Source organism: Carettochelys insculpta, chromosome 6 (genome assembly GCF_033958435.1).
Source record: "Carettochelys insculpta isolate YL-2023 chromosome 6, ASM3395843v1, whole genome shotgun sequence".
Taxonomy (NCBI): Eukaryota; Metazoa; Chordata; order Testudines; family Carettochelyidae; genus Carettochelys; species Carettochelys insculpta.
Window position 1 is genome coordinate 106,156,172 of NC_134142.1, and position 26,731 is coordinate 106,182,902.

General features: G+C 49.6%; 1 protein-coding gene across 1 annotated transcript in view; it reads left to right on the plus strand.

The window, feature by feature from the left end:
• OTOG (otogelin) overlaps window positions 1-26,731 on the plus strand; it is a 169,159-nt gene that overhangs the window by 39,334 nt on the left and 103,094 nt on the right. The window contains exons 18-19 of the mRNA XM_074997753.1: window positions 349-389; window positions 2,528-2,681. Of these exons, the coding sequence (XP_074853854.1) occupies window positions 349-389; window positions 2,528-2,681 (195 nt within the window). The remainder of the gene's footprint in view (window positions 1-348; window positions 390-2,527; window positions 2,682-26,731) is intronic.

A 26,731-nucleotide genomic window follows, 5' to 3' on the forward strand; every position in this document is an offset into this window, starting at 1 on the left:
GGAGTGGACTGAGTAATAATATTTTAGTATCAGTCCTCCATGGCCTCTATTTTTCAAACTTGGTATTTGTACTAAGTAATGTTAGTTTATTACGTGGACTATTCTATTCTTTGTACACATTTAAGCGGCTGTATAGCTGAAATTTTATTAGTGCACATACATTAAGAACCTTCTGAACAAGACACCACAAGCTCCCTTCTTGGTTATCTGCATGCGTGCAGATTTATGCAATTATGCATTTATGCAATTATTTTATTTCAGGATTTTACCCTCTTTTTCAAGTACAGATGACTGGTAACATTTCAGACCTTACTGGTTTTAATTACTATTTATTTATTTGTGTTGCAGCCAGTGCAAAGATGGAATGATGAGCTGTGAGAGCAACATTGGTAAGTGAGAGAGACTCATGAAGATACAGAAAAGAGGTGACTTAAACAGACCCTACTGCTTCCATGATATCTCACTGATTGCAGTGGGATTCTGTGAGGGCATAAAGATCCATACAAATCATCAATTGGCAGGTCTGGAGCCTTAAATTAGAAAAGGGGCATAAATGTCATAAGAATTATAATGATGTGTGGGATTAATAAAAATTGATTTTTGTGTTACAGTATATTTACTCTAACTAGTACACTCATCCCTCATTAAATGAGTACTTTACTTACAAGTACTGGCTTAAACGAGGGACACATATACGTACCTTTGTTCACTAGATGAGTGAACTCCCCCAGCTAATACAAGCCTAACACCCCTCCCCACGGTTCCAACCCGCCACAGCCTGACCCCCAAGCCAGCCCTGCAGCCCCAACCCGCCACAGCCTGACCCCCCTGCCGGCCCCGCAGCCCCAGCCTGCTGCAGTCTGACCCCCCACACCAGCCTTGCACGCCCAACCCACCACAGCCTGACCCTCCCCCCCCACGCTGGCCCACACACCCAAACTGCAGCAGCCTTAACCCCCGCCACCCGCCCCACAGACCCAACCGGCAGCAGCCTGAACCTGCCCCGGCTTCCCTATAGACCCAACCCACCACAGTCTTAACACCCCCTGTCCACCCCACGGACCCAACCTGCCACCAGGTTTTAACCCTCCCTCCCACTCATGCCTCTAAACTGCCCCTAGCCTTTAACCCTCCCCAACCCACCTCCCAAACCCAAGGTTCACTTACCTTTCAAAAGCAGTGCAACATGCTGCCACTCCTTCACTGAGTTAGGAGCACTAGCAACCAATCAGAATTTTACATGTAATTTAATAGGAATTTAGTGTCCCTCTTATGAGTTTTTGCCTATGAGCAGAAAGTTGGGAACCAACTGTGCTTGTATAGCGAGGGATGCGTGTAGACGCTGAGGGCAATAGGGGCAATGAGAGTGCTCCATTTCCATTCACCTCAAAAAGACTAACTTGCTGTGAGGTGCAGGGCATTTCATTTTGTTTGAAACAGGCAGGTCCTTGAGTCTGATGAAAACGGTAACGGATCATATGAAAGGGTGTCACGGCAAGTAGTGTTTCGGGTACGACAGTCTCCTAGATGTTGCCTCAGAGACTGACAGCAAGCACTGTGAATGCTCCGAGCACCAGTCTCCCTAGGCTTTATCCTTTGATTCCCTCAAACACTTGCACAGTTCAAGTAACAGAGAATTGCTTTGTTAGAGCCACCAGAAATAAGCAGTGCAAATAACTCAGGCATAATTTCCTTAGTGGTTAAAGCGAAAAAGAGAGAAATCTGCAGCTCCCAACCTAGTCCTTAGGAGCAAGCTGGTCCAGGGGTATACAAAGCAACAAGGTTGCTTGTGTAACTTGGCTGCTCCAGCAACGAAGGGTCCTGTGGCTCCTTACAGACTAACAGAAAAGTTCTGAGCATGAGGTTTCATGAGCAAAGACTCACTTCATCAGATTTGCTCACGGAAGCTCATGCTCAAAACTTTTCTGTTAGTCTATAAGGTGCCACAGGACCATTCGTTGCTGTTACAGATCCAGACTAACATGGCTACCCCTCTGATACCTGGCTGCTCCAGTCACTTACCAGCAGTTAACAACGCTGTGTTCTTGCTCTGCCTGCTTCTGGGCCTGTGCCAGCAACAGGGGAATTTCAGCTCAGTCTTCAACCCCAGCTCTTGGCTACCTGTCATCCACCATTCCCTCCACAACCAGCTCCCAGCTCCTGCTCACATGTAGCCTTGGGTTCTGTTCTGAGCCAGAGCCTCCTTGTCTCAGGAAGTATGGCCCTTTCCTGTGTTGGGACGTTATGGAATGTTTCCTGGCCTGGTTGCAGAACTCGGAGGGAACAGTGCTCGATAATAAGCATGTAGTTCACTAGAGTACGTTAATCTTTTTTCTTATTTTCCAGCTGGATCAGACTCATACTGGCTATATGGGGTTAATTGTCTGATCAGGAGTTATTGATGAACTCGTCCCCAGGATTGGTCACATAAATCTTTGACTTAAATCAGCACTTATTAATTTTCAAAGTGTTGTACCTAACTTGTAATTTCAGGAATGAGGAAGGTCTGTGATATTTTGTTTTCCAGTACACAGCTGCCCAGAAGGCCAGATCTATGTTAACTGTAGTAATCCACAAGCTAACATGGAATTTAGCAGAGAGAGAACCTGTGAGAATCAGCTGCTAAATCTCACCTTCTCAGCACATCTTCCTTGTCTTTCAGGATGTGTTTGTCCACAAGGGTAAGTTCTAAGCATGCATGCCTTTCATTGTACCAGCAGAGAAAGCTTGTACTCCATTGGTGGGCAGCCTGCAGGTCTCATGTGTCCCACTGCGGTTCTGTGTGTGTCCTGTGAAACATTTTGTTTACCCATTGCTCATACAGAATCACCAGATTTTGCTACTTTCTCTCTGTGTAGTTTTTTTCCTTACCAGTATTACTGAAGTGACACGTATGTGCAGTGAGGCACATGCTGATTGCATACGACACTGGTGATGAGAGCTAGGTATTACCTCTGTATCCAATCAAAGTGCTGCTACTTTTCGATCAACCACCCTGCAAATTCTAGATACCTAACCACAGTTGGCAAAACTATCTTATGCTCAGAGAACATTTTGCTTATGACAGTCTTGCAGCCTGTGAGATGAAGAAGGACCGCTCACTTGCCTATGCTGCTCACCACTTTAGTACTCTGAGTAGTACAGGTGAATAGCGAATTGCTTTGTAGTGCTTTTACAGTGTTGAAAAATACAGCATCTACTACTTAGGCCTGGTCTACATAAGGGCAGAAAGTTGATCCCACGTACACAATTACAGTTATGCTATTAGCTTGTAGCTAGAATTGACATAGCAGAATAGACTTTCTGCTCTGGTGTAGATTGTGGCTCTTTGGGCTCATGTGGATGTCCCTTACTCCATGCAATAGGGTGGAGAACCAGGGTCAATGGCTGAGTCCAGAGAGATCGATTTTGCCGCATTATCACACAGCAGATTCGAACTCCAGAACATCAGTTGCAGTGCAGCAATCTTCCCTTAAGTATACACAAGCCCGTGGAGAACTTCCGATGTCAAGGGGGAGCAAGTTAAATAAACAAAGATACACATCTCATAGAGCTGGAAGGGACCTCAGGAGGTCACAGAGTCCAGTCCCCTGCCCTCTTGGCAGGACCAAGCACCATCCTTTTTTTTTTTAAATTATTAATCTATTTGCCCCCAGTCTCTAAGTGATCTCTTTAAGGGTTGAGCTCACAACCATGGGTTTAGCAGGTTAATGCTCAAACCCCTGAACTATGCCTCAATCTTAATCTCTGTTCTTAAGGACTCAGCAGACAAAAGGCCTGATTCTCTGGAAGACTCAGGTGCACAGGTGGTGTCAAATATCTAATGCCTCATAAGAAGGATGAGGCCAGAAGTGTTCACAAACAAAGCCAGGGTTTAGGCTGATACTGAGCCAACAAACGTGTTAAACTTTTTTGGTACCAGATATGACGTATTGACATGTGAGTGAAAGCTGTTATAAAGTAAAAGGAGGAGATTCTCAAAGGCACAGTTAGTGGTTAGATACAAAAATTGCATTTGATTTCAATAGGAATTTGGGCTTGTGGACATTTGAAGTGATCTCTCCACACTTTAAGCAGTTGGGCCATTGTCTGGTTTGTTGGTAAAGGGGCATGCCCCTTTAAGGGGCAAGGGAGTGACTTTCTGCCGCAACTGCAGACCAAGTCAGCCTGGAGATGCTGATCCACCTCATTACCCCTCCCCACATCAAAGTGACTGGAAGAGAGAGAGAGGACTATACAGGTTCATGGTGTTCCAGAAAAGCCCTGTTTTATGTGGAGCAAGAGGAGCAGGAGCCATCCGACCCTCATGGAAATTGTGGAATGCTGGCTTTTGTCTGGATTTGATGTGGACACTGACAGCTGTTCCTTTTCGGGTGGGTTAGGAAAGAGTTTATTCCTCACCACCAGATTGTCCAAGGTGGAGTGGGTTTTTCTCACCTTCCTCACAGTAAGGTTTGGCGGGGAGCAGGTTTAGTTAGCAGAAAATTTAAAAATTCATAATTGCACAGTATTTTTCCACTGGACCACTCCCTCATTCAGTGCACAGGGTGGGCTCACAATGGGACAGAGCTAGGAAATGATATCATGGGAATAGGAGTCACCCTGAAAATATCAAACTGTATTGACAAGGTGGAGTTGTCAGAAATATTTTAAGTATCAGAGGGGTAGCCATGTTAGTCTGGATCTGTAACAGCAACGAAGGGTCCTGTGGCACCTTATAGACTAACAGAAAAGTTTTGAGCATGAGCTTTCATGAGCAAAGACTGATGAAGTGAGTCTTTGCTCATGAAAGCTCATGCTCAAAACTTTTCTGTTAGTCTATAAGGTGCCACAGGACCCTTCGTTGCTGTTACAGAAATATTTTAAATATTTTTTGATCAAAATGTAGTGCTAGATCTTGGTCAACTGGTGGGATGTTTCAAGCAATTACGTCCAACCTGTTACAGTCCCTTGGGTTCCACATAATTTCTGTCAGACACCCTGTGGGTCAGCAAAAAAGGTTTATGTACCCTGCTAATCTTTTCCTATGAAATGCAACCTGACTGCAAAGGCTTGTGTTTTTGGCCTCTTCCACAGGGAGCATTCCTATAAATAGCCAAAATGAAGTGGGTGCCTCATTTATAATGCTCTTACTGCCTTGTGTCACTTCACCTGACTCAGTGTTGTGCCAAAAATCTCAGTTTACACAGCCTTGGGAGCTGGGTTTTGTTTTTGAAAATCTATCTATTATCTTAGTAAGCAGTGGCACGGTCTCCAAACTATAGGGGTGTAAAGTCAAGAGACACTGCAATCTGTGCACTTCTTGCACTAAGTTGTTCCCTCTATATTCATACTTCATATCTATATGTGGTCTCCCTTTGCATTCCTCCCTGTCTGCTAGAGTAGAAGCTTTTTACCATGTTGACCTAAAGGCCTGTGGCATAATATTTGCAGTGTGGAGGGAAATGGATCAAGATGGGTAGCTGGCAAATGCAGGTACTTTTTTCTGCAAGAAGTCATTTGAGCTGAAATATTGGCACAAAATCCTACCTTACACTTCATCTAATGTCTCTTATTTGCCAAAAAATGCATACTTGGTCAGATAGGAAGATTTAGACTTCATTGGCAGTTCTGGCTGTCAGGAAGACATGTTATTGCAACAGGTGGATGTGAAGTCCATCTATGGTATCAAATTATTCATGCACAGGAAAATTTTCTGCAGTTATTTCTGTGACCGGAAATGAGACCATCTGAACCTTGAGCATTTGTATGCAATATGTTAATAGTATATCTGTTTTATTTGATGAATGAGGACGACTTTGACTCATCAACAATTCAGCATGTTGATATCTTTTTTGTGGGGGAAAGCTAAGCAGAGATTTTACCTTCATTTTGGGTGAGAGAAACATCTTTGATTTAGCGGAGCTTATTGTAGATGTAGATGAAAGGTCACAGCACATTAATTCTGGTGTCTTGCATCAGTGAATCAGTCATTAAATCAGTGTAACAGATTGCAGTTGTCGTGAGCGACAGCTGGAATATTCTTTTCTGTGAAGTTCAGAAGAAGTCTTTACACTTGCTTTAAAAGTGTTTGGTTGGTACAGTTGTGTTCTGCCCGTAAGCATATTCCCCTCGACGTAGAAATATCTCCAAATGAAATCATTTGGAGAAATGGGTGATCATTAGTTGTGACTACCAAGCTGTAGTGTGCAATGTTGTGCCCCCAAAATTATAGGTCACTCTTGAACATTTCGTCCAGTATATCTACTCGTGTCCAGCTGAGCTGAGTGGGACAGCTGAAGAGTGAATATTATTCTGTGAATTAGACAAAGTAGTATTTCTAATATTTTGCGAGATATATTGAAGTAATATTCTTAAATTTGTATTATACTTCATATGAACTGTGACAGAGCATTTGCCTTGAAGTATGAAATTGGATGTTGTCTGACTACAGTCCCTAAATAATGTTATTATAATTCCTTCTGTTAATATTCCCACATTTTAAATAAGAATTCTGACTTAGAAATCCTTATTAATAGCTTTTCCATAACAGTTGTTTCCTAATGTACACAAATTCAAGCAGTTAGAATTGATGCAGAAAAATATTGCTCATAAATCAAAAAATGAAAAAATTAAGATTTGTGGACATGAGTTATAAATATCCTTAAAATAATACCTACAGACCTGATAAAGCCATGCAGTCTTAGTTACAATGACATCTAGGAGAGCTTAATTTTACATAATTTAGAGATGATCTAGTTTACCAAAATAATATAAGGCAAAACAAATGCCAACACCTGAAAATTAAAGATAAACGCACAAAATGGAGAACTCCTTTTTTCCTCAAATAAATGTCCATTTTTGGAGTGTTCTGTCTGTATAGTAGTAGAAGTGGAGTATGTAGGCTGACCACTACATTTGGGGCAGAATAATATTTCTCTATACTGGTAGGGTTCTTTTAGCACACTGAACCATACACTGAACATTGAGCTCCCTCTTGTGCAATGAGCAGAGGTTAGGAGACAATATCTCATGAGGATAAATTAAAATAAATACTAGTATCAAGGCAGCAATCCTTTTCTGACCTTGTAGAGGTAGCATATGAGTGTTAAAAATGTGATGTAGACCTTTAGTCTTAATAATCAGTTAAAACTCAGAGTGGGCAAATAGATGAGAACTATCTTTTAATTGTACAAAAGAAAACCACATATTTCAAAGTCTTCAAACAAGAGGATTAGAGAACAAAAATTAAGTAAGAGCTCTGACACCAAGGAGGAACCACTGTAAATTGCCTTTTTAATTTGCAACTACATTGATATCTTTTGACATGATAATATTATGTCACAGTCCAGGAATTAAGTAAATCCATACATATCACTAGCTCAGACTGACAACTGTAAATATCAGACACTCTTTCAGTCTTTATTGGCAAAACCATGTAATGATAAATAATTGGTAGGATTTCTCCCAAAGCTCCTGTATAATTGGTCTGAATGTAGTTTGTTTTGTCATTAAAAACAGAAAAGTAACTGTGCAAAAAGAAAGGAGACTTCACAAGTTTGAAAAATAAGGGAAATGTATTAGATATTTTCCATTAAGGAGGTAATTTAACTGATTCAGTTTCACTCTCTTTGTATGCATGTGGAGTTTTGTTATGATTCTCACAATACATATATAGAATTTTATATGACACTACATTTATTTATTTACTTATGTAAAATTTCTTGCATCTGTTTGGTTTCTTTCATAAAACCATTATTCAGCTACCCACTGGCATTTCTTCATTGTGATTTATGGTTGCCGTATGTGTTTGTGTGGCTATTGTTTACAAAATTAATAACATGTAAAATGTAAAGATGAAATAATAGTGTGATCTCAGGTATCATGGTTTGGGATTGTGAACAGTAATCCCAGTATAGATTATTCCCACATACAAACTGAATTATTGGAGATATGTCTTTAGTAATTTGTGCATATAATAGAGGGCTGTTTGCATACAGTTTGCAAGCCAGTCATGTCTGAGGTTTCTCTTCCATATTCTTCTAAAAAGATAATCTATTATATATGTATGATGTTCATAGTCAAAATCACTTAAGGAAGGAAGAGGTTGTTCTTAAAGCTCTATTATGATCCAAGACAAACACAAAGAAGCATTAAGATTATATACTTTTTGCTTTTTACTAAAATAGTGATTTCTATTATTTTGTCCAAGTTTGCAAATGTTAACATTTCAGTGATCATGACTGCATTTGAGTAGACACTAGTAGACCTGCATACTCTAATTTTGTTACAGTGATGTAGTAGGTAAAGCTGATACAGCAGTTTGTCTTCTAAAAATTCTAATCCAAATTATTATGGTCCTACTTCAGCACAGGCGAATAGGCTAGATGACCTCTTGAGGTCCCTTACATTTCACCCCTGTATTTCTCTTATATTTTGAGTTTGATACAATGGTGCAGGTCAGATTCAGCCTCACTGGTTTTCCTCATTCTTTCACACCCATGGAGAAAGGAAAACGCTAAGTGTAAGCTGCAATAAATACCACCACTAGCAGAGAACCCCTAATTGTAAGGATTCAAATACAATGTAAGTTTGGTTGAGCTTTAAGACCACTTTTCCAAATACTTTTTGCTGGTCTCATTGACAGCTGTTTAAAACAGACGCAGCATGGAGGGGTGCAGGACTAACATTCTAAGGCAGGGGTTCCCAAACTTTTTGGCTTCATACCCCCTTTTGATATTTGAGAAGCCCTCATAGCACCGCACCTCTCCTTCACCATCATCCATCCCCCCTTAACAAAACATTCAATTCATAATTTAAAATAAACACAAAAGTTTGATATAAAAATATTATTTAAAATTAAAAATGAGCACAAATTATTTTTCTTGGCTCCCTTATGGTTACCTGGTGCAGCCGCAGCTGGCCAGCTATGTGAACTCCATGCCAGCCTCCAGAGCTGCCGGCGCTGGTCGCCCGCCCACTTGAGACCTGCGCTGCCAGAGCTGCCTGCCTGCGCCCCACGTTGCTGGGGCCAGCCACCTGCTTGCCCACCAGGTGTTGGGGCTGGCCGTCCATGTGCCCTCCGGACACCCGAGCCCCATGCTGACAGGACCAGCTGCCTGCCCATCATCCATGGGCCAATCACCTGAGCTGCCTGCCCAAGCCCCACGCTGCCAGGGCCAGCCGTCCACCCGCCATCTTGAGCCGCCTGAGCCCCATGCTGCCAGGGCCAGCTGCCTGTGCTCCATGCTGCCAGGGCCAGCCGCCTGAGCCCCACGAGTTCCACAAACTGGCCGTCCGCACGAGCCCCACAAGCCCTGCAAGCCACCCACCCAAGCCCCTCCCCTACCCTCTTACAATGCCAGGAACCCCCCAGCCCACCATCTAACCCCATCCTCCTCTTCCTCCCCACCAGCCCATACTCACTCTCATTTGCAGAAGCCAGCTAACTCCAGGTAGGTCTTTGTCGGCTGAGGGCTTTTTATAGTGGCTGCACTGGGTCACCCACATAAAATGGCAGGGCCTGAGAGATGGAAGCAAAGGCCGGATCTTTTTTCAAGTAGGGGAAATAATGCAGGGGGCTGGGTCACCTTGTGGCCCCCCTGAAATTTCTTCATGCCCCCCCAGGGGGCCACACCCCCGTTTTGGGAAACCATGTTGTAAGCAGACTTGCCCATTAAGAGATAAATAATGCCAATTACAATACAGATATTTCTTAAAAAATATCTAGACAGAGGATCTGTCAAGTAGCCATCAGTCAGTCACTTTTAATGACCACTCTTAACACACTTTTAAACTATCCAGTCTCCCACTTTTGGCACACAGATATTGTCTGAGTGCAGCCAGTGGGCTCCTCTGCTCTCCTACTCAGGCTGCCTAGAGCTACTTATGATGACCAGAGCTACTCAGCTGAGGTCATGTCCTGCTGGCAGGGTGTAAACAGTCTTCTAATGTGTGTGGATGCTTGTGGAAAAAGACTGGGAACAATACTCTACATACATTTTTGTTTGTTTCTTCATATCTAATCTTTTTTTTTTTGTGTTAAGCATTGCTAGGTATTCTTCTCTATTATCCAGAATATTTGATTATCCAGCAACCTCTCGGTCCTGTGGATGCCAGATGCCAAAGAGTTTACTGTATTATATTTTCAAACTGATTCTTTCTGTTGCCTACCAGATAAGTTAGCGTCTGGTTTATTGAGAAAAAAAAATGCCCTATTTTCTTCTAGGCATCAGGGGGTTTAGCTTCTATGAGGAAATATGGGCCTTAAAAATTAATAATTATTTGTAAGTGGATTTTGTTAGAATGAAACTTGATGATTAACTGGAATTTCATTGCCCATTTGAAGTAGTTTAAAAACATGAGAGGGCAACTTTGTGTGTGTGCTTGCCCAGGAATTGGCTAACAACACTAATGCAATAAAGAGGCCATCATCATGCTTTTTATGCAATCATTTCTCCTTTCTTAGACAGACAGCCTTTGTATTCAAAAGTTTGCAAAGAAATTTGACCTAGTTTGGTCCTTCATTTCCCTCAAAGTAGCTTTTTGTACATAGCAAGAGTTTAATCTTCCTGTTTATTTCCCACTATGGCTCACAGCAGACTTAAATAAAATAAACTGGTTTTTTACTTTCACAGTAATTTTTGCTCCTCTCTCAGTTATAAATGTCAGTTTGTTCAGTATTCTCAGTTCCTGCTTGAAGATAATGAGTGGAATGGATATTCTAATTTTGACTTCAGAAGAGCAGAATTCTCTTTTCCAGTCCGCACTGTGTATATTCTTTAGCCTTTTTTTCAGTAAGAATTTTGGCTCAGGCAGATAGATGCTCCATGTACAGAATATGTAAGGGAACTCCAGATCTCTGATAAGAGATCTGTAGAACAGAAAGGAAGCTTCCCTGGCTTTGTTCTTGTAACATATACTCTTTTTATCCCCTTTTCTCTCTGAATATATTGTACATAGTTCTATATAATCACTGCTCTTCTTTAATTCATGAATAGCTTTGGCTTGTCTATTGCCTGCTTGGCTGTTGGTGCTCCAATGGGTTCAGCATAGAGACTCACCAAGCTCTGTCTAAGCCCAAAGAAGCTTCTAACAAAGGATGATTTCCTGCCTCCTACAGCTTTCCAAGGCAGCCTAGGAGGCAGGAGACTAGAAGAGAAGCCAGGACTCAACAATATGATGACTAGCTGCTTTCTGGACACACTATAGATAACTTTTGTGCAAGCTGAAAACAACCTTCTGAGACTCCTATAGTGGAAATGTGGCAAGCTCCACTTCCCTGTCCTGCTTCCTGACATGCTCAGTGCTCCCTCCCCATTATGCCTCACTGCTTTGCGGGCTGTGGGGCAATGGCTACTCTAACTCTGTGCCTCATGAGGACTTCCTTGTGCTGGGGGAATCTCTGTTAATAGGCATATAGATTTGTTTGTGCTTCTTAAGCAACACAAGGGAGCAGTACAGGAGAGAACACCTACCTCACAGTGTTGATTGTAGCTCCTTGATCTTTTTGAAATAATATGTTTGAGCCTTAGGTCAACACTGCAGCCTAACAGTGTCAGAATCAGTCTAATGCACCTTGGTGTATAACATGCAGGTTTAACTGCTACTGGAAGGGGAATATATGGAAACAGCTTCAGAGCCGTGTCTACACGTGCACGCTACTTCGAAGTAGCGGCACTAACTTCGAAATAGCGCCCGTCATGGCTACACGTGTCGGGCGCTATTTCGAAGTTAACATCGACGTTAGGCGGCGAGACGTCGAAGCCGCTAACCCCATGAGGGGATGGGAATAGTACCCTACTTCGACGTTCAACGTCGAAGTAGGGACTGTGTAGTCGTTGTGCGTCCCGCAACATCGAAATTGCGGGGTCCTCCATGGCGGCCATCAGCTGAGGGGTTGAGAGACGCTCTCTCCAGCCCCTCAGCTCAATGGTGGCCGCGTGGAGCGGCCCCTTAAAGGTCCCCTCCCCCTCCCTTCCTGTGCAGGAAGCTGAGGGAACGTGCAGGTGGCAGCCCAGACACGCGGCCAGCCTGCACATCCCTCAGCCACCCAGAACAGGACCAGCACCTGCCATGGCTGCCCGGCAGCCCCCCCAGTGCCCCCAGAGGACCCCCCCCAAGGGGAGCCAGAGCAGCCAGGCCAGCCAGGTGGGCAGCTAGGCTGGGAAGTGGCAGCGGGGCCCCTCCTGGACGGAAGCCGAGCTGCGGGACCTGCTGGGGCTCTGGAGCGAGGAGGAAGGGCTCCAGGTAATGGGGAGCAAGAGGCGGAACGCGGATGCGTTCGCTCGACTGGCCAAGGGCCTGGCCGCCCGGGGTCACCCTGCCCGCACTCCTGACCACGTCAGGACTAAGGTTAAGGATCTGTGGCAGGGTTATGCCCGGGCCCGGGATGCGGCCGGCCGATCTGGGGCCGCCCCCGTCACTTGCCCCTTTTACAGGGAGCTCAGGGCCATCCTGGGCCCCTGGCACACCTCCTCCCCTCCGGCCACTCTTGATACCTCGGCCGATGAGCCCCAGCGGGCCCTGCAGCCGGACTCTGCCCCGGAGGTAAGCCCCGCACCCCAGGGGCCCCACCTGGAGCCCACCCCCGGGTCATCGTGGCAGGAGGAGGAGGAGGAGGAGGGGGGGGGGGGGCTCCTCCTCTGCAGAGTCCGGGCTGCAGATCCTCCTCCTGCCCTCCCGAAGCAGCAGCCGGGCGTCCGCCCCCCCGGGGATCTCCAGACCGTGGGAGTGGACCGACAGGTATGTACCTCCCTCTGGTGTACACCCCTGGGGTTGAGGGGCGGGGGTAATAGATATGTGTCCAGGGCCCCCCACATGCCCACATCGCCATGGGCCCAAGGACAGCAGGGCCATGTCCCTCACAGGAGTGCATCAGCCCCTGCCCCCGCCCCCAGCACGACAGTGCCATGCCCCATCCCCGGGGCAGGGGGGAGCGGAACCTCGAGGGTGCCCCGGGAGGAGGGGGTGGGACACCCCGCAGCAGCAGCAGCAGCAGCAGCAGCAGCAGCATGTGATGAAGTGGGGGGAGTGCAAAAGGGAGACTCAGGCTGGATATGAGCAACAGGCTGAATAGCTCCCAGGGGCAAAGGATGATCCTGGGGCTACAGCTGGCAGGTGATACCTCTGCCCTGAACTAAGAGGAGGGAGGAGCCGAGCTGGCTTTGAATCGGGGCGGGGGCCGCAGGTAGAGGCTAGGGGAAGGGAGAGCTGGAAGGCAGCCAGCCTGAGGAGGGGGGAAAGCTACACCCCAGAGGGGCACCCCTTGGGGTCTTCTCCCCAGGACGGGTTGGAAGGACTGTCTCTTCCGACAGCTGGTGCTGTCACTCCTGGGAGAAACTGGGCATCTGTGGCCTAAGAAACCTCTCCTGTCAGACCCTGCTGAGTGAAATGAGAGTCACTCCCGCCAGGGGACGGGGTGCAGTGCAGGGGGACCCCAAACCCCATCCATCACAGCAGCATCTCCTGGGGACGGGGATGGGGAACCTGCAGCACAGGGGTGGGGGGACAAGGGCCACGGCTCGGGACCCACACTAACGCCTGTCTCCATTCTTCTTCCCCCCTTCCTCCTGTGCTCCGCAGCTGCACCATCGGAAGGACCGGAAGAGAGCGCCGGCGAGGCATCAGTGGTCCTGGAGACCCCTCCGGGGCCATCGCTCCAGGCAAGCCCTTCGGCGGAGGACCGACCGGCCCCACGGCGGGCTAGATGGCGGACCCCGCAACAACACCTGACGGCGACGGACCCCCAGCTGCTGGCCATCCATCATCGGCAGCTGAAGGTCGCGCAGCAGCGCCTGCGGGTGGAGCAACGCCACCTGGACCTGCAGGAGCAGGCGCTGGCCTGGCGCCAAGAGGCATGGGGGGCCTACATGGACACATTCAACCGCCTGGTGGACTACTTGGCCCCGCATGCCACGCCGGCCGCCGCAGCGCCCGCCCTGCCTGCTCCACCCGCCGCAACACCTGCTGCTCCGCACGTCGCCGTCCCATCTGCCATCGCCCCGGCACCCAGCACCGAGGGCCGGACCGCCGAGGGACACCTGGGGCCAGCTGAGACTCATCGGACATATCTTCCGGTCCGCCCGGCCCCCAGCCAGCCCTGGACAGGGCTGCGGCCAAGGCGGGGCTCCCAGCCGCCCACCCCCAGTGCCGGACTTTAGGGGTGTGGGACCCGGGACGTGCCCCCCCCCATATATAGTTAATTTCCACAAAAGGACTATGATGGACAGTTTCATTTATATTTGTGCCCCCCTTTGCCCCGTCCCCCCCATGTAAATAGTTCTCCCCTTCCTTATCAACCCTGGTTTTCTTTTTATTGAACAACAGACCCATATTATTATATGCTAACTTTTTTATTATTATTGTTTTATTTGTACAGATTACTTTTGTTAAAGACGTCTTGTATATAGTTTGTTCTTGTTTTAATTATAGGTACAAAAAAACAGTTCTAAAAGAAAAACCAGTTTAATTTTAGCCACAAGTGCGTGCTGTCATTTGTACAGGAGAAGTCGGAGGGGGTGTGCTGTTGGGAGCTCCGTGGTGTGGGCGTAGGGGCAGGGAGTGTTGTGGAGGAAGGGGGGGCACAGTGGGGGGCCTGGCAGAGTTCACCCCACGGCCTTCTCGAAGTGGGCCCTCAGGGCCTCCCGGACCCGGGTCCCTTCAGGGTCCACCTGGCGACTGGGAGCAGCGGGTGGCTGCATGTCGCCCCTGCCGGCTTCCACAGTCCAGCCCTGAAAAAAGGCCTCCCCCTTGCTCTCCACCAAATTGTGCAGGGCGCAGCAGGCACCCACAATCTGGGGGATGTTGTTGGGGCCCGCATCCAGGCGGGTCAGGAGACATCTCCAGCGCCCTTTGAGGCGGCCAAATGAGCACTCCACCACCTGGCGCGCGTGGTTCAGGTGCTGGTTGAAGCGCTCCTGGCTGGCAGAGAGATGTCCCGTGTACGGGTGCATGAGCCAGGGCTGGAGGGGGTAGGCCGCATCTGCGATGACGCAGAGGGGCATGGTGGTGTCTCCCAGAGGGATCTCCCACTGGGGGATGTAGGTCCCCGCCTCCAGCCGGCGGCACAGGCCCGAGTTCCGGAAAACCCGGGCGTCGTGGGTGCTGCCAGGCCAGCCCACATAAACGTCCTGGAAACAGCCCCGGCTGTCCACCAAGGCCTGGAGGACCACTGAGTGGTAGCCCTTGCGGTTGATGTACCGTCCTCCACTGTGTTGCGGGGCGCAGATGGGGATGTGAGTCCCATCCAGAGCCCCGAAGCAATTGGGGAAGCCCAGCGTGGCAAAGCCCACGATGGTGGCATCTGGGTCCCCCAGCCTCATGAGCCTGTGGAGGAGCATGGCGTTGATGGCACGCATGACCTGCAGGGAAAGCACATGCGAGAGCACCAATGAAGGGTGAGCAGGGTGTGCGTGGCCCTGCCCTGCCCTGCCCTGCCCTTCCAGGGCCCCCCTGTCCCCCCCCCGTGGGTCCTCTTACCTCCATAAGGACAGCCCCGACAGTGGCCTTGCTGACGCCAAACTGCTGTCCCACGGATCGGTAGCTGTCTGGAGTGGCCAGCTTCCAGACAGCGATGCCGACCCGTTTCTGCACTGTGAGGGCACGCCGCATGGCAGTGTCCTGGTGCCTGAGTGCGGGGGTGAGCCACTGGCAAAGCTCCATAAATGTCTGCCGGCTCATCCTGAAGTTCATGAGCCAGTGGTCATCGTCCCACTCCTCAAGCACCAGCCGCTCCCACCAGTCAGTGCTGGTGGGGTAGCTCCACAGGCGGCGGCGTGTGAGGCGGGCGGGGGGGTCGGGGTGCTGCAGGGTTGGGGGTTGAGCCCTACTCCCCTGGGGCCTGCTTCTCCGGTGTGGCAAGGAGGTGCTCAGCTGCCTCCCGCATGGCATGGATCAGGGTGAGCCCTGCTCCTGCCGGAAGGGCTGGGTGGACCTCTGGCTGCTGCTGCTGCTGCTGCTGCTGGGGGTCCATGACTGCGTCTCCCGAGGTCTGTGTGCCTATGGCTCTTCAGACCACGTGCTGTGCAGGCTGTGTGTGTCTGGGAGGGGACCTTTAAGGGAGCGGCTAGCTGTTGCCCCGGAAGCGCTAGTCCACCCTGTGACCCTGTCTGCAGCTGTGCCTGGCATCCCTATTTCGATGTGTGCTACTTTGGCATGTAGACGTTCCCTCGCTGCGCCTATTTCAATGTGGTGCTACGCAACGTCGAAGTTGAACATTGACGTTGCCAGCCCTGGAGGACGTGTAGACGTTATCCAAATTCATTCATACAGAAGGCAGGGTTATAACTTCTGTATCCCATTAACCTTCTAACCTCTCCAGTTACCTGAATGATTTTTCCTTATAGCTGTGCACTATAGCCAGCAGGACTTACTGCTTGAAACACATGTAGTTTAGTAGATTATTATGCGTAAGATACATATCCCAAATCATTTGACCCAGGTATTCCAGATACTTGTGCCAATTCAATGTTTTATCTCAACTTTTATTTTCCAATTAAATGTGTCTGATGTGGTCACCACTTCAAGATTTAAACAGAGGACAAGCACAAATCCATTCTTACAAACTGAAAAAGATGAAGGCTGAAAACAGTAAAATGTTTTGGTTTGTGGTTCCTGTTTCCTGTTGACACTATGAAAAGAAGACAGATAAGGTTTGTTTGTTTTTTGTTTTGTTTTGTTTTCACTCCTCCTTATAGATGAGTTATGTGGAATGTTTTGTCAGTAGTTCAGTATTTTAAATAAACGTGCTCATAGGAGAGAGCACAAGCTCATGTCTTCTAGGACAGAGAATTGCCTGTCAGCATAGTCCCACTGTATATTCCTTTTTCACAATCCATTTTCTACTACTTCTTAATGGAAAGATCATCAAGGAGCAGGAATAACAGATTATTTTTAAACAAGTTATTTAACCTTTATCATTAACAACACAAATGAACTGGGAAAATTAATAGTTTACGTTATACAGCTATTTATTCTTCATAACATTAACCGAGTAAATTCACATCAAGTATAATGAAACTTATGCACAGCTGTAAGACAATTTCCATGTATCTTGCGTACTAATTTAATTTTATTTAACCTCTAAATAATCAGGAGTAGTTCAGGCCTTCTGATGGCAATAACACACAATTTAGAAGGTAGTCAATAGTTTGTAGAATACATTGTCCGTAATATCACTCCATGTTCTTTGCTTCTGTTGTACCTATTAGCTCTTCCAGAAGTCTTTTCCTTCTATACACCATTTAAGTTATAATTAGGTCCTTTATATGCCCCCTCATATGGGAATCATCTGCTCTGCTCAGCTTGCTACATTTTGAGAATACAAAGCATTATATAAGAGCAAGATGTCATTAGGTATGTAGCATTACAGAATATCATGTCAATACTAATCTTTCTTTCCATACTAAGCCTAGACCAGTGGTTCCCAAACTTTTTGGCATCACGACCCCTTTTTGATTGCTAAGAGACCATCATGCCCCCCCCACCTCTTCTTTACCACCATCCAACCCCCCTTCTAATAAAAAATTAAATTTGTAATTTAAACTAAACAGAAAAACTTGATATCAAAATGTCATTTAAAATTAAAAATAAGTGCAAATAGTTTTTCTTGGCCCAAAAATTAAACAAAAATGTAATTTAACATCAGAAACAGCAGAAACAATGTGAAGGATGACACTGCATTTTCTTCACAAGTTAAGAAATCCTAGGTTTGAAAGATGAGAGTGCACAGCGCAAGTTGTTTTTGACATCCAGTTGATTTCTTTGTTTCGTTTTTAATGTTACTAAACTTGAAAAGCTTTTTGCACAGAGGTACATTGACAAAAATGAAAGAATAATACATAGAGCTTTTATCAGCTTTCAAGTATGTTGGAAATATTTTATCCAAAACTCCTCCAAGCTTGAATTTCATAATTACCTTTTGCACTTGAATCATATTTTATTTCAAGTGCTTCTTCTTGCAATACTTCTGGCAATGTACGTTCAACATTGAATGGAGTGCACATTAATTTATGAATGGGGTTTCTAGAAAAGTTGTCTGGAAAATAGCAGATAGCAGACTCAATGAAGCTGTGCTGTCCCCACGCCCGCAGCCCTGGGGCTCCTTACCTCCTGCCAGACCTTAACCCCTGCTGGGCTGATGCTAGCCCAGCCACTGGCTGTGAAGGCTAGTTCCAGCCCCATGCTAGACATGGCCCTGGCCCCATCAGTGCCAGCTCAGTGGGCTGCTGGCATGGTCCCAGAGCTGGAGGTGCAGCCTGGGCCTTGCAGAGACCAGCTGCAGCCCTGGCTGGGGTACTGGACACTGTGCCGGCCTCATCCCAGCCCAGAGGCCAACTATGGACTGGCCAGGCTAACAGCACAGCCCCCACCTTTTGGATGCCCAATGCAGCCCCAACTGGCCAGCTGCCTGAGTCCCATATCAGCTGCCAGAGCTGCCCATGCCAGCCAGCCACCCACCCGAGCCCTGCACTGCTAGAGCTGCCCGCCAGACACCAGGGCCAGCTGCCTACCTGCCAGCCACCTGAGCCGCCCACCCAAGCTGTGGGTCAGCCACCCAAGCCCCACACTGCCAGGGCCAGATGCCTGCTCAGCAGCCTAAGCAACCCAAGCTGGGGCCAGCTGCCTGAGCCATGTGTCACCTGCCTGGGCCTCCACCCTCCCCCCAAAGCCAGGCACCACCAGCCCCCCACTCTTACCCCCTCTCCTTCCTTTTCCTCTGAGCCAAACTCCCCCAGTCCTCCATCTAACTCCATCCTCCTCCTCCTCCCCCCCGCCCCACGCAACCCACACTCCTTTGCAGAAGGCAGCTAGCTCCAAGTGGGCCTTTGCCAGCTGTCGGCTTTTTATAGCAGATGCACCGGGTTGCCCATGTAAAATGGCAGGGGCTGAGAGCTGGAAGCAAAGGCTGGCTCTTTCTTGGAGTAGGGGGAATGATGGGGGGAGGGGCTGGATCACCTTATGCCCCCACCAGAATTTCTTCATGCCCTCCGGTTTGGGAAACCATGGCCTAGACTAACTAAAATAGACCCGGTGGTTGGACTAATTTTAGTGCTTACAAAGTGCATTAGTGGTAAAGAAAGACCTTTCATTGTCTGATCCAGGCACTGCAGTAGCCGAGTTTATTTTATGGAGAGAAAAATCACTAATGTTATTTCTCAGAACACACAACAGATTATTCATGTTCATGTTTGGAAGCAAATGTCCCCACTGCTCTATGCCTTTGGGAAACGATGTATGAGTTGAACCTTTCTAGTTTGGCGCTCTTTGGTCCAGCAACATCTGTTATCTGGCAAGATTTTAGTTAGCCTGATGTCCACTTAAGATGGGTATGGCCAAGTTTCCTGTGGTCACATAAAGTTTGTTTATAGCCACACGTCCTGACTCTGTGTTCTGTGCTGTTATTTATCTATAATTTTCCACTAGACATCTTATAAGAGCCTAATGAGCAGTGGAAGTGTTGGTAAAGCTGCTTGACAGTATTGACCTCCCATTGTCCAGGAAATTCTCTGGTTCAGTGTCAATAAGGTCCTGAGGGTGCTGGACTAGAGAGGTTCATTGACTAAGTGGGGATATTTTTTTCTTAGATTCTTGCCCTTATAACTTAAAACCATGGAAAATATATTAGGTAAACTGAAAATTGCAGCATTCCAAGAATAATGAAATTCTGTAATCCATCCAGAAATATTGTGCCTGCTTTTCTGCCTCCCCACAAAATGAGAAATTGCTTCTTATTATATTTTTGTAATAAACAGGTGGCATACCAGATCAAATAACATGTAAGAAGCTTAAATGAATTCCTGAGAGGCTTTTTTAAAAAGAAAAATCATCACTTTTTAATTTGCACAAAGTAAACAATGCATTTAATATGATCTTAAAAATGTCATGGTCTATGGCAGATAAATTTAACAATGTCTGAGAAATGTAATGTGGTTTCCAGCATTTTATAAAGCCAACTTTTGTAACAAATATAGGTGTTGATCATGTCAGCTGCACCATTTAAGCTATGCATCCTCTAAGCATAGTTATAAGTCCTGTCCTACAGGAACATGTCTAAGTATCTTCTTTTCTAAATGATTCATTCATGTTTTTATTTACTTAGGATTTAAGGAAAGAGCATTTAGTTTTACATTTTTAATGTGAAAAAAAAACTAAAAACAATATGCACTCTACTTCCTTGTCAATGGGTATTCTGAAATCTTGCAAGTGATTTATCCTTATTAATTTTTCTCCATTGTTCTTTTAAGTTAAACAGAGATATAGAGTGGTCACTCATAAGTGAATACTTGTCTGCTTACATGCTGGGAGGTGTGTTTGGCTCTGTATCCAGCTACCTGCCCATGAAAGCGTTACGCTGTTACATAGGCTGAATCAACATCTGCTGAAATACCACATCTAGCTGGGTGCTTCGAGATCAGATGTTTGTACTGGTGAAGTGCTGTTGCTGGTATTGACCTCAGTTTTTCAAGAATATTGTCATAGGACGGGTGAAGAAAGGGTATACTGTTGAGACAAGGAAGGGGACATATGGAGATTTTGTTTTGTTTCCTTGAGACTGAGTGGTGCCTCTTGTGCTATATTTAAAGAAGAAAAAGTAAATACTTGATTTCTCATACAGTTTACTGCTCTGACATGCTGCAGTGCTTCTGGATTTCCCCAAAATGTCAGGTCTGTTTTTCTTCAGCACCTCTTTCCCATTAGTAGTGCTAACATGGTGCTAATGAATTCCAGAAAATGCTTGCAATATATCAGAGTCATATATACTTACCATTACCTTGTTTCCTGTTCTAATGACATTTTCAGACTTACAAATACATTGTTTCCATTTTCAGGTCACGCTTTTACAAAAATCTTATTACATTGATCACCATTTAAGTCAACATTTACCAACACTTACATTTGCCAGCATGTAAATTTACAACATTTGCCAACACTTTAAGAAGCTACATTTCTTTCCCATTCTGAGCATAGAAACATATTATACCCGTGTTACTGATGGATAACTGTTTGTAAATGTTGAATTTTTAATGTCTACCATGACGGTACTTTATATTATGGCTGTGATGCTCTATTATTGTGTTATCCCATTTGACCCAAGCATTTGACCAAACTTTAGAGTTTAGCAAGTTATTTTCTTTAGGGCTACGTCTACACTAAGAGAAATCTTTGAAATAGCCATGCAAATGGACATTTCAAAGATTACTAATGAGGCACTGAAATGCATATTCAGTGCCTCATTAGCATGCTGCCAGCCACTGCTCTTCGAAATTGCTGCGTTTTGCTCCTATGCGGCTTGTCCAGATAGGGGTCCTTTTCAAAAGGACCCCACCAACATCGAAATTCCTTTATTCTTATGAGCTGATAGGAATAAAAGGATTTTGAAGTTGGTGGGGTCCTTTTGAAAAGGACCGTCTGGATGAGCTGCGTGGGAGCGAAACGCGGCAATTTCGAAGAGCTGTGGCCAGCAGCATGCTAATGAGGTGCTGAATATGCATTTCAGCACCTCATTAGTAATCTTTGAAATGGCCATTTGCATGGCCATTTTGAAGGTTTGTGCCAGTGTAGACACGGCCTAGGTGGAGAAACTGGTGACAGAATCCATTGTCCTGTTTCCCTGAACACAGCAGGTTCAGAGAATAGTTTCTTTTCTCAGAATTCCAAGTGTCTTTCCAGCCAGCAATTTAGCCAGAAACTCTCAGCTTTTTCTCAGGATCATGCTGTAAGCTGTTCTCTGGCTGTTCTTGGTCTTCTCTCTGTGCTTCTGTGGTGCAGCTGCACCTTTTCTTTTTTACAAGCTGATATGCAGCTGTAATCAAATCAGTCCCCTATCTCTGAATCAGGCCTGCCAGTGGGGGTGGGGTGGGTGGCACAAGGGAGCAACTGCCACCGGGCATGATGTTTCAAAGGGGCAGTGGCTGGAGCTCCAGGCCCCTTTGTATTGCAGCAGCAGCGCTGCCGTACCATAGTATGCAGCAGCAAGGGGGCAGGTGTCCAGTACTGAATGCCCCCACCTCCTCTGCCCTTTTCCCCACCCTTTCTGTAGTGCAGAGTTGGGCCTCCCTCTCACTTGGCCACTGGGACTGCGTCAGCTGTTGGCACAGGTTGAAAATGCAGTTGCAATCCTTCCACCCACAGTTTCATTTTTGTGTGGCCTTACATGTAGCACATGTTTAGGATGCCTATTTTTTTTCACCTCACTCTGAATGAAGGAGCACTCAGGGAAAGAGGCCGGGTGACTGTGAAACACTGGCTGGGACTTGGTGTGGTCCTGCAGGGCTGCACTCTTGGCCCCCTTCTGTGGGGTGGGGACTGACAGCTTCTGCAGGCCCCTGGGCAAGGTGTGTGTGTGAGGCCCATCTCCATGCTCCCAGAAGGGGCAGGGCCTCAGGTACAAGGAGCAGGGCTGAAGCAGCCAGTTGCCTGTATTGCTGGGACCTTGGTTCTAGGGCCCCACTTTTAGGCTTCAGTGTTGCATGGAACAATTTAAGGGGCCGAGGGCTCTAGCTGCCAGGTCCCAGGGTGTTGCTCACTTTACTCCTACCTCCACTGGCAAGCCTGGGTGTGGGGCTCTGCAGCCACCTTGCCTCTTTCCCTGAGTGCATCCCCCAGTTCCCGCTCAGTCACTGGCCCCTCTTGCTGCTGCTGGAGCAGAGCCCCTCAGCCAGTGGTAGCAGACAGGTCAGCAGTGATCTCCCATGGTGCAGGAGATTCCGTGGTTTGGGACCAGTTAGACTGTGAGGCTACGTCTACACGTGAAGCCTACATCGAAATAGGCTATTTCGATGAATAGCGTCTACACGTCCTCCAGGGCTGGCAACGTCGATGTTCAACTTCGACGTTGCGCAGCCCAACATCGAAATAGGCGCAGCGAGGGAACGTCTACATGCCAAAGTAGCCCACATCGAAATAGGGATGCCAGGCACAGCTGCAGACAGGGTCACAGGGCAGACTAGCGCTTCCGGGGCAACAGCTAGCCGCTCCCTTAAAGGGCCCCTCCCAGACACACTCAGCCTGCACAGCACGTGGTCTGAGGAGCCATAGGCACACAGACCTCGGGCGACACAGTCATGGACCCCCAGCAGCAGCAGGAGCAGCAGGAGCAGCAGCAGCAGCCAGAGGTCCACCCAGCCCTCCCGGCAGGAGCAGGGCTTGCCCTGCCCCATGCCATGCGGGAGGCAACTGAGCACCTCCTTGCTACACCGGAGGAGGAGCTGCCCCCAGGGCAGCAGGGCTCAACCCCCAACCCTGCAGCACCCCGCCCCCACCCCCGCCTCACACGCCGGCGGCTGTGGAGCTACCCCACCAGCACCGACTGGTGGGAGCAGCTGGTGCTTGGGGAGTGGGACGACAACCGCTGGCTCAGGAACTTCAGGATGAGCCGGCAGACATTTATGGAGCTGTGCCAGTGGCTCACCCCCACACTCAGGCACCAGGACACCGCCATGCGGCGTGCCCTCACAGTGGAGAAACGGGTCGGCATCGCTGTCTGGAAGCTGGCCACTCCCGACAGCTACTGATCCGTGGGGCAGCAGTTTGGTGTCAGCAAGGCCGCCATCGGGGCTGTCCTCATGGAGGTAAGAGAACCCACGGGGGGAGGGCAGGGCAGGGGAGGGGGGCCCGGGCAGGGGAGGGGAGGGGAGGCCAGGGCAGGGCAGAGGAGGGGAGGGGAGGGCGGGGGAGGGCAGGGCAGGGGAGGGCAGGGCAGGGCAGGGCCACGCACACCCTGCTCACCCCTCATTGGTGCTGTCCCATGTGCTTTCCCTGCAGGTTGTGCGTGCCATCAACACCATGCTCCTGCACAGGCTCGTGAGGCTGGGGGACCCAGATGCCACCATCACGGCCTTTGCCACCCTGGGCTTCCCCAACTGCTTCGGGGCTCTGGATGGGACTCACATCCCCATCCGCGCCCCGCATCACAGTGGAGGACGATACCTGAATCGCAAGGGCTACCATTCTGTGGTCCTCCAGGCCTTGGTGGAGAGCCGGGGACGTTTCCAGGACATTTATGTGGGCTGGCCTGGCAACACCCACGACGCCCGGGTTTTCCGGAACTCGGGCCTGTGCGGCATACCCCCTCCGGCCCTGGCTCATGCACCCGTACACGGGCCATCTCTCCGCTAGCCAGGAGCGCTTCAACCAGTGCCTGAACCACACGCGCCAGGTGGTGGAGCGCTCATTTGGCCGCCTGAAAGGACGCTGGAGATGTCTCCTGACCCGCCTGGATGCGGGCCCCAGCAACATCCCCCTGATTGTGGGTGCCTGCTGCGCCCTGCACAATTTGGTGGAGAGCAAGGGGGAGGCCTTTTTCCAGGGCTGGGCTGTGGAGGCTGGCAGGGCCGACGTGCAGCCACCCGCTGCCCCCAGTCGGCAGGTGGACCCCGAAGGGACCTGGGTCCGGGAGGCCCTGCGGGCCCACTTTGATGATGAGGCCGCGGGGTGAACTCTGCGAGGCCCCCCACTGCCCGCCCCTTCCTCCACCACACTCCTGCCCCAACGCCCACCCCATGGAGCACCCAACCGCACCCCCCTCCCACTTTTCCTGGACAAATGACAGCATGCACTTGTGGCTGAACTTAAACTGCTTTTTCTTTGAGAACTTTTTTTTTTAACTATAAATATATAAAACAAGAACAAACTATATACAACGTGTGGAAGCAAAGTAATATGTACAAATAAAACAATAGTAAGAAAAAAGTGTGCTCATTAATAAAAAGAAAACCAGGGAGGATAAAGGGGAGAACTATTTACATGGGGGGGATGGGGCAAACGGGGGGCACAAAATAACAAGTTCAAACTATATACAAGGGGGGGGGCCACGTCCCGGGCCCCTCGCCCCTAAAGTCCGGCACTGGGCGTGGGCGGCCGGGAGCCCCACCGCGGCCGCAGCCCTGTCCGAGGCTGGCTGGGGGCGGGCTGGACCGGAAGATATGCCCGGCGAGTCTCAGCTGGCTCCAGGGGTCCCTCGGCGCTCCGGCCCTCGGCGGTGGGTGGCGGGGCGACGGCGGATGGGACGGCGACGGGCGGAGCAGCTGGTGGTGCGGCGGGTGGAGCAGGCACGTCAGGCGCTGCGGCGGCTGGCGTGGCATGGGGGGCCAGGTAGTCCACCAGGCAGTTGAAAGTCTCCATGTAGGCCCCCCATGCCTCTTGGCGCCAGGCCAGCGCCCGCTCCTGCAGCTGCAGGTGCTGCTCCGCGACCTCCAGCTGCCGACGGTGGATGGCCAGCAGCTGGGGGTCCGTCGCCGTCGGCTGGTGGTGGCGCGGTGTCCGCCGTCTAGCCCGCCGTGGGGCCGGTCGGTCCTCGGCCGAGGGGCTTGCCTGGAGCGATGGCCCCAGAGGGCTCTCCGGGACCACTGATGCCTCGCCGGCGCTCTCTTCCAGTCCTTCTGATGGTGCAGGTGCGGGACACAGGAGAGGAGGGGGGGAAGAAGAATGGAGACAGGCGTTAGTGTGGGCCCCGAGCCGTGGCCTTTGTCCCCCCAGCCCTGTGCTGCAGGTTCCCCATCCCCGTCCCCAGGAGATGCTGCTATGATGGATGGGGTTCAGGGGTCCCCCTGCACTGCACCCCGTCCCCTGGTGGGAGCGACTCTCACTTCACTCCGCGGGGTCTGACAGCAGGAGAGGTTTCTTAGGCCACAGATGCCCAGTTTCTCCCAGGAGTGGCAGCACCAGCTGTTGGAAGAGACAGTCCTTCCAACCCGTCCTGGGGAGAAGACCCCAAGGGGTGCCCCTCTGGGATGCAGCTTTCCCCCTCCTCAGGCTGGCTGCCTTCCAGCTCTCCCTTCCCCTAGCCTCTACCTGTGGCCCCCGCCCTCCCCCCCCAATTCCAAGCCAGCTCGGCTCCTCCCTCCTCTTTGTTCAGGGCAGAGGTGTCACCTGCCAGCTGTAGCCCCAGGATCATCCTTTGCCCCTGGGAGCTATTCGGCTCTTGTTGCTCATATCTAGCCTGAGTCTCCCTTTTGCACTCCCCCCACTCCATCACATGCTGCTGCTGCTGCTGTTGCTGCTGCTGCTGCTGCAGGGTGTCCCACCCCCTCCTCCCGGGGCCCCTCGAGGTTCCGCTCCCCCCTGCCCTGGGGATGGGGCATGGCACTGTCGTGCGGGGTGGGGCGGGGCAGGGGCTGATGCACTGCTGTGAGGGACATGGCCCTGCTGTCCTTGGGGCCATGGCCATGTGAGCATGTGGGGGGCCCTGGACACATATGTATTACCCCCCGCCCCTCAAGCCCAGGGGTGTACACCAGAGGGGGTACATACCTGTCGGTCCACTCCCACGGTCTGGAGATCCCCGGGAGGCGGAGGCCCGGCTGCTGCTCCAGGATGGCAGGAGGAGGATCTGCAGCCCAGATTCTGCGGAGGAGGAACCCCCCCCCCTCCTCCTCCTCCTCCTTCTCCTCCTGCCACGATGTCCCGGGGGTGGGCTCCGGGGGGGGGCCCCCGGGGTGCGGGGCTTACCTCCGGGGCGGACTCCGACTGCAGGGCCTGCTGGGGCTCGTCGGCCAAAGTGTCAAGGGTGGCCGGAGGGGAGGAGGTGTGCCGGGGGCCCAGGATGTCCCTGAGCTCCCTGTAAAAGGGGCAAGTGACGGGGGCGGCCCCAGATCGGCTGGCCGCATCCCGGGCCCGGGAGTAACCCTGCCGCAGCTCCTTCACCTTACTCCTGACGTGATCAGGAGTGCAGGCAGGGTGACCCCGGGCAGCCAGGCCATCGGCCAGCCGAACGAACACATCCGCATTCCGCCTCTTGCTCCCCATTACC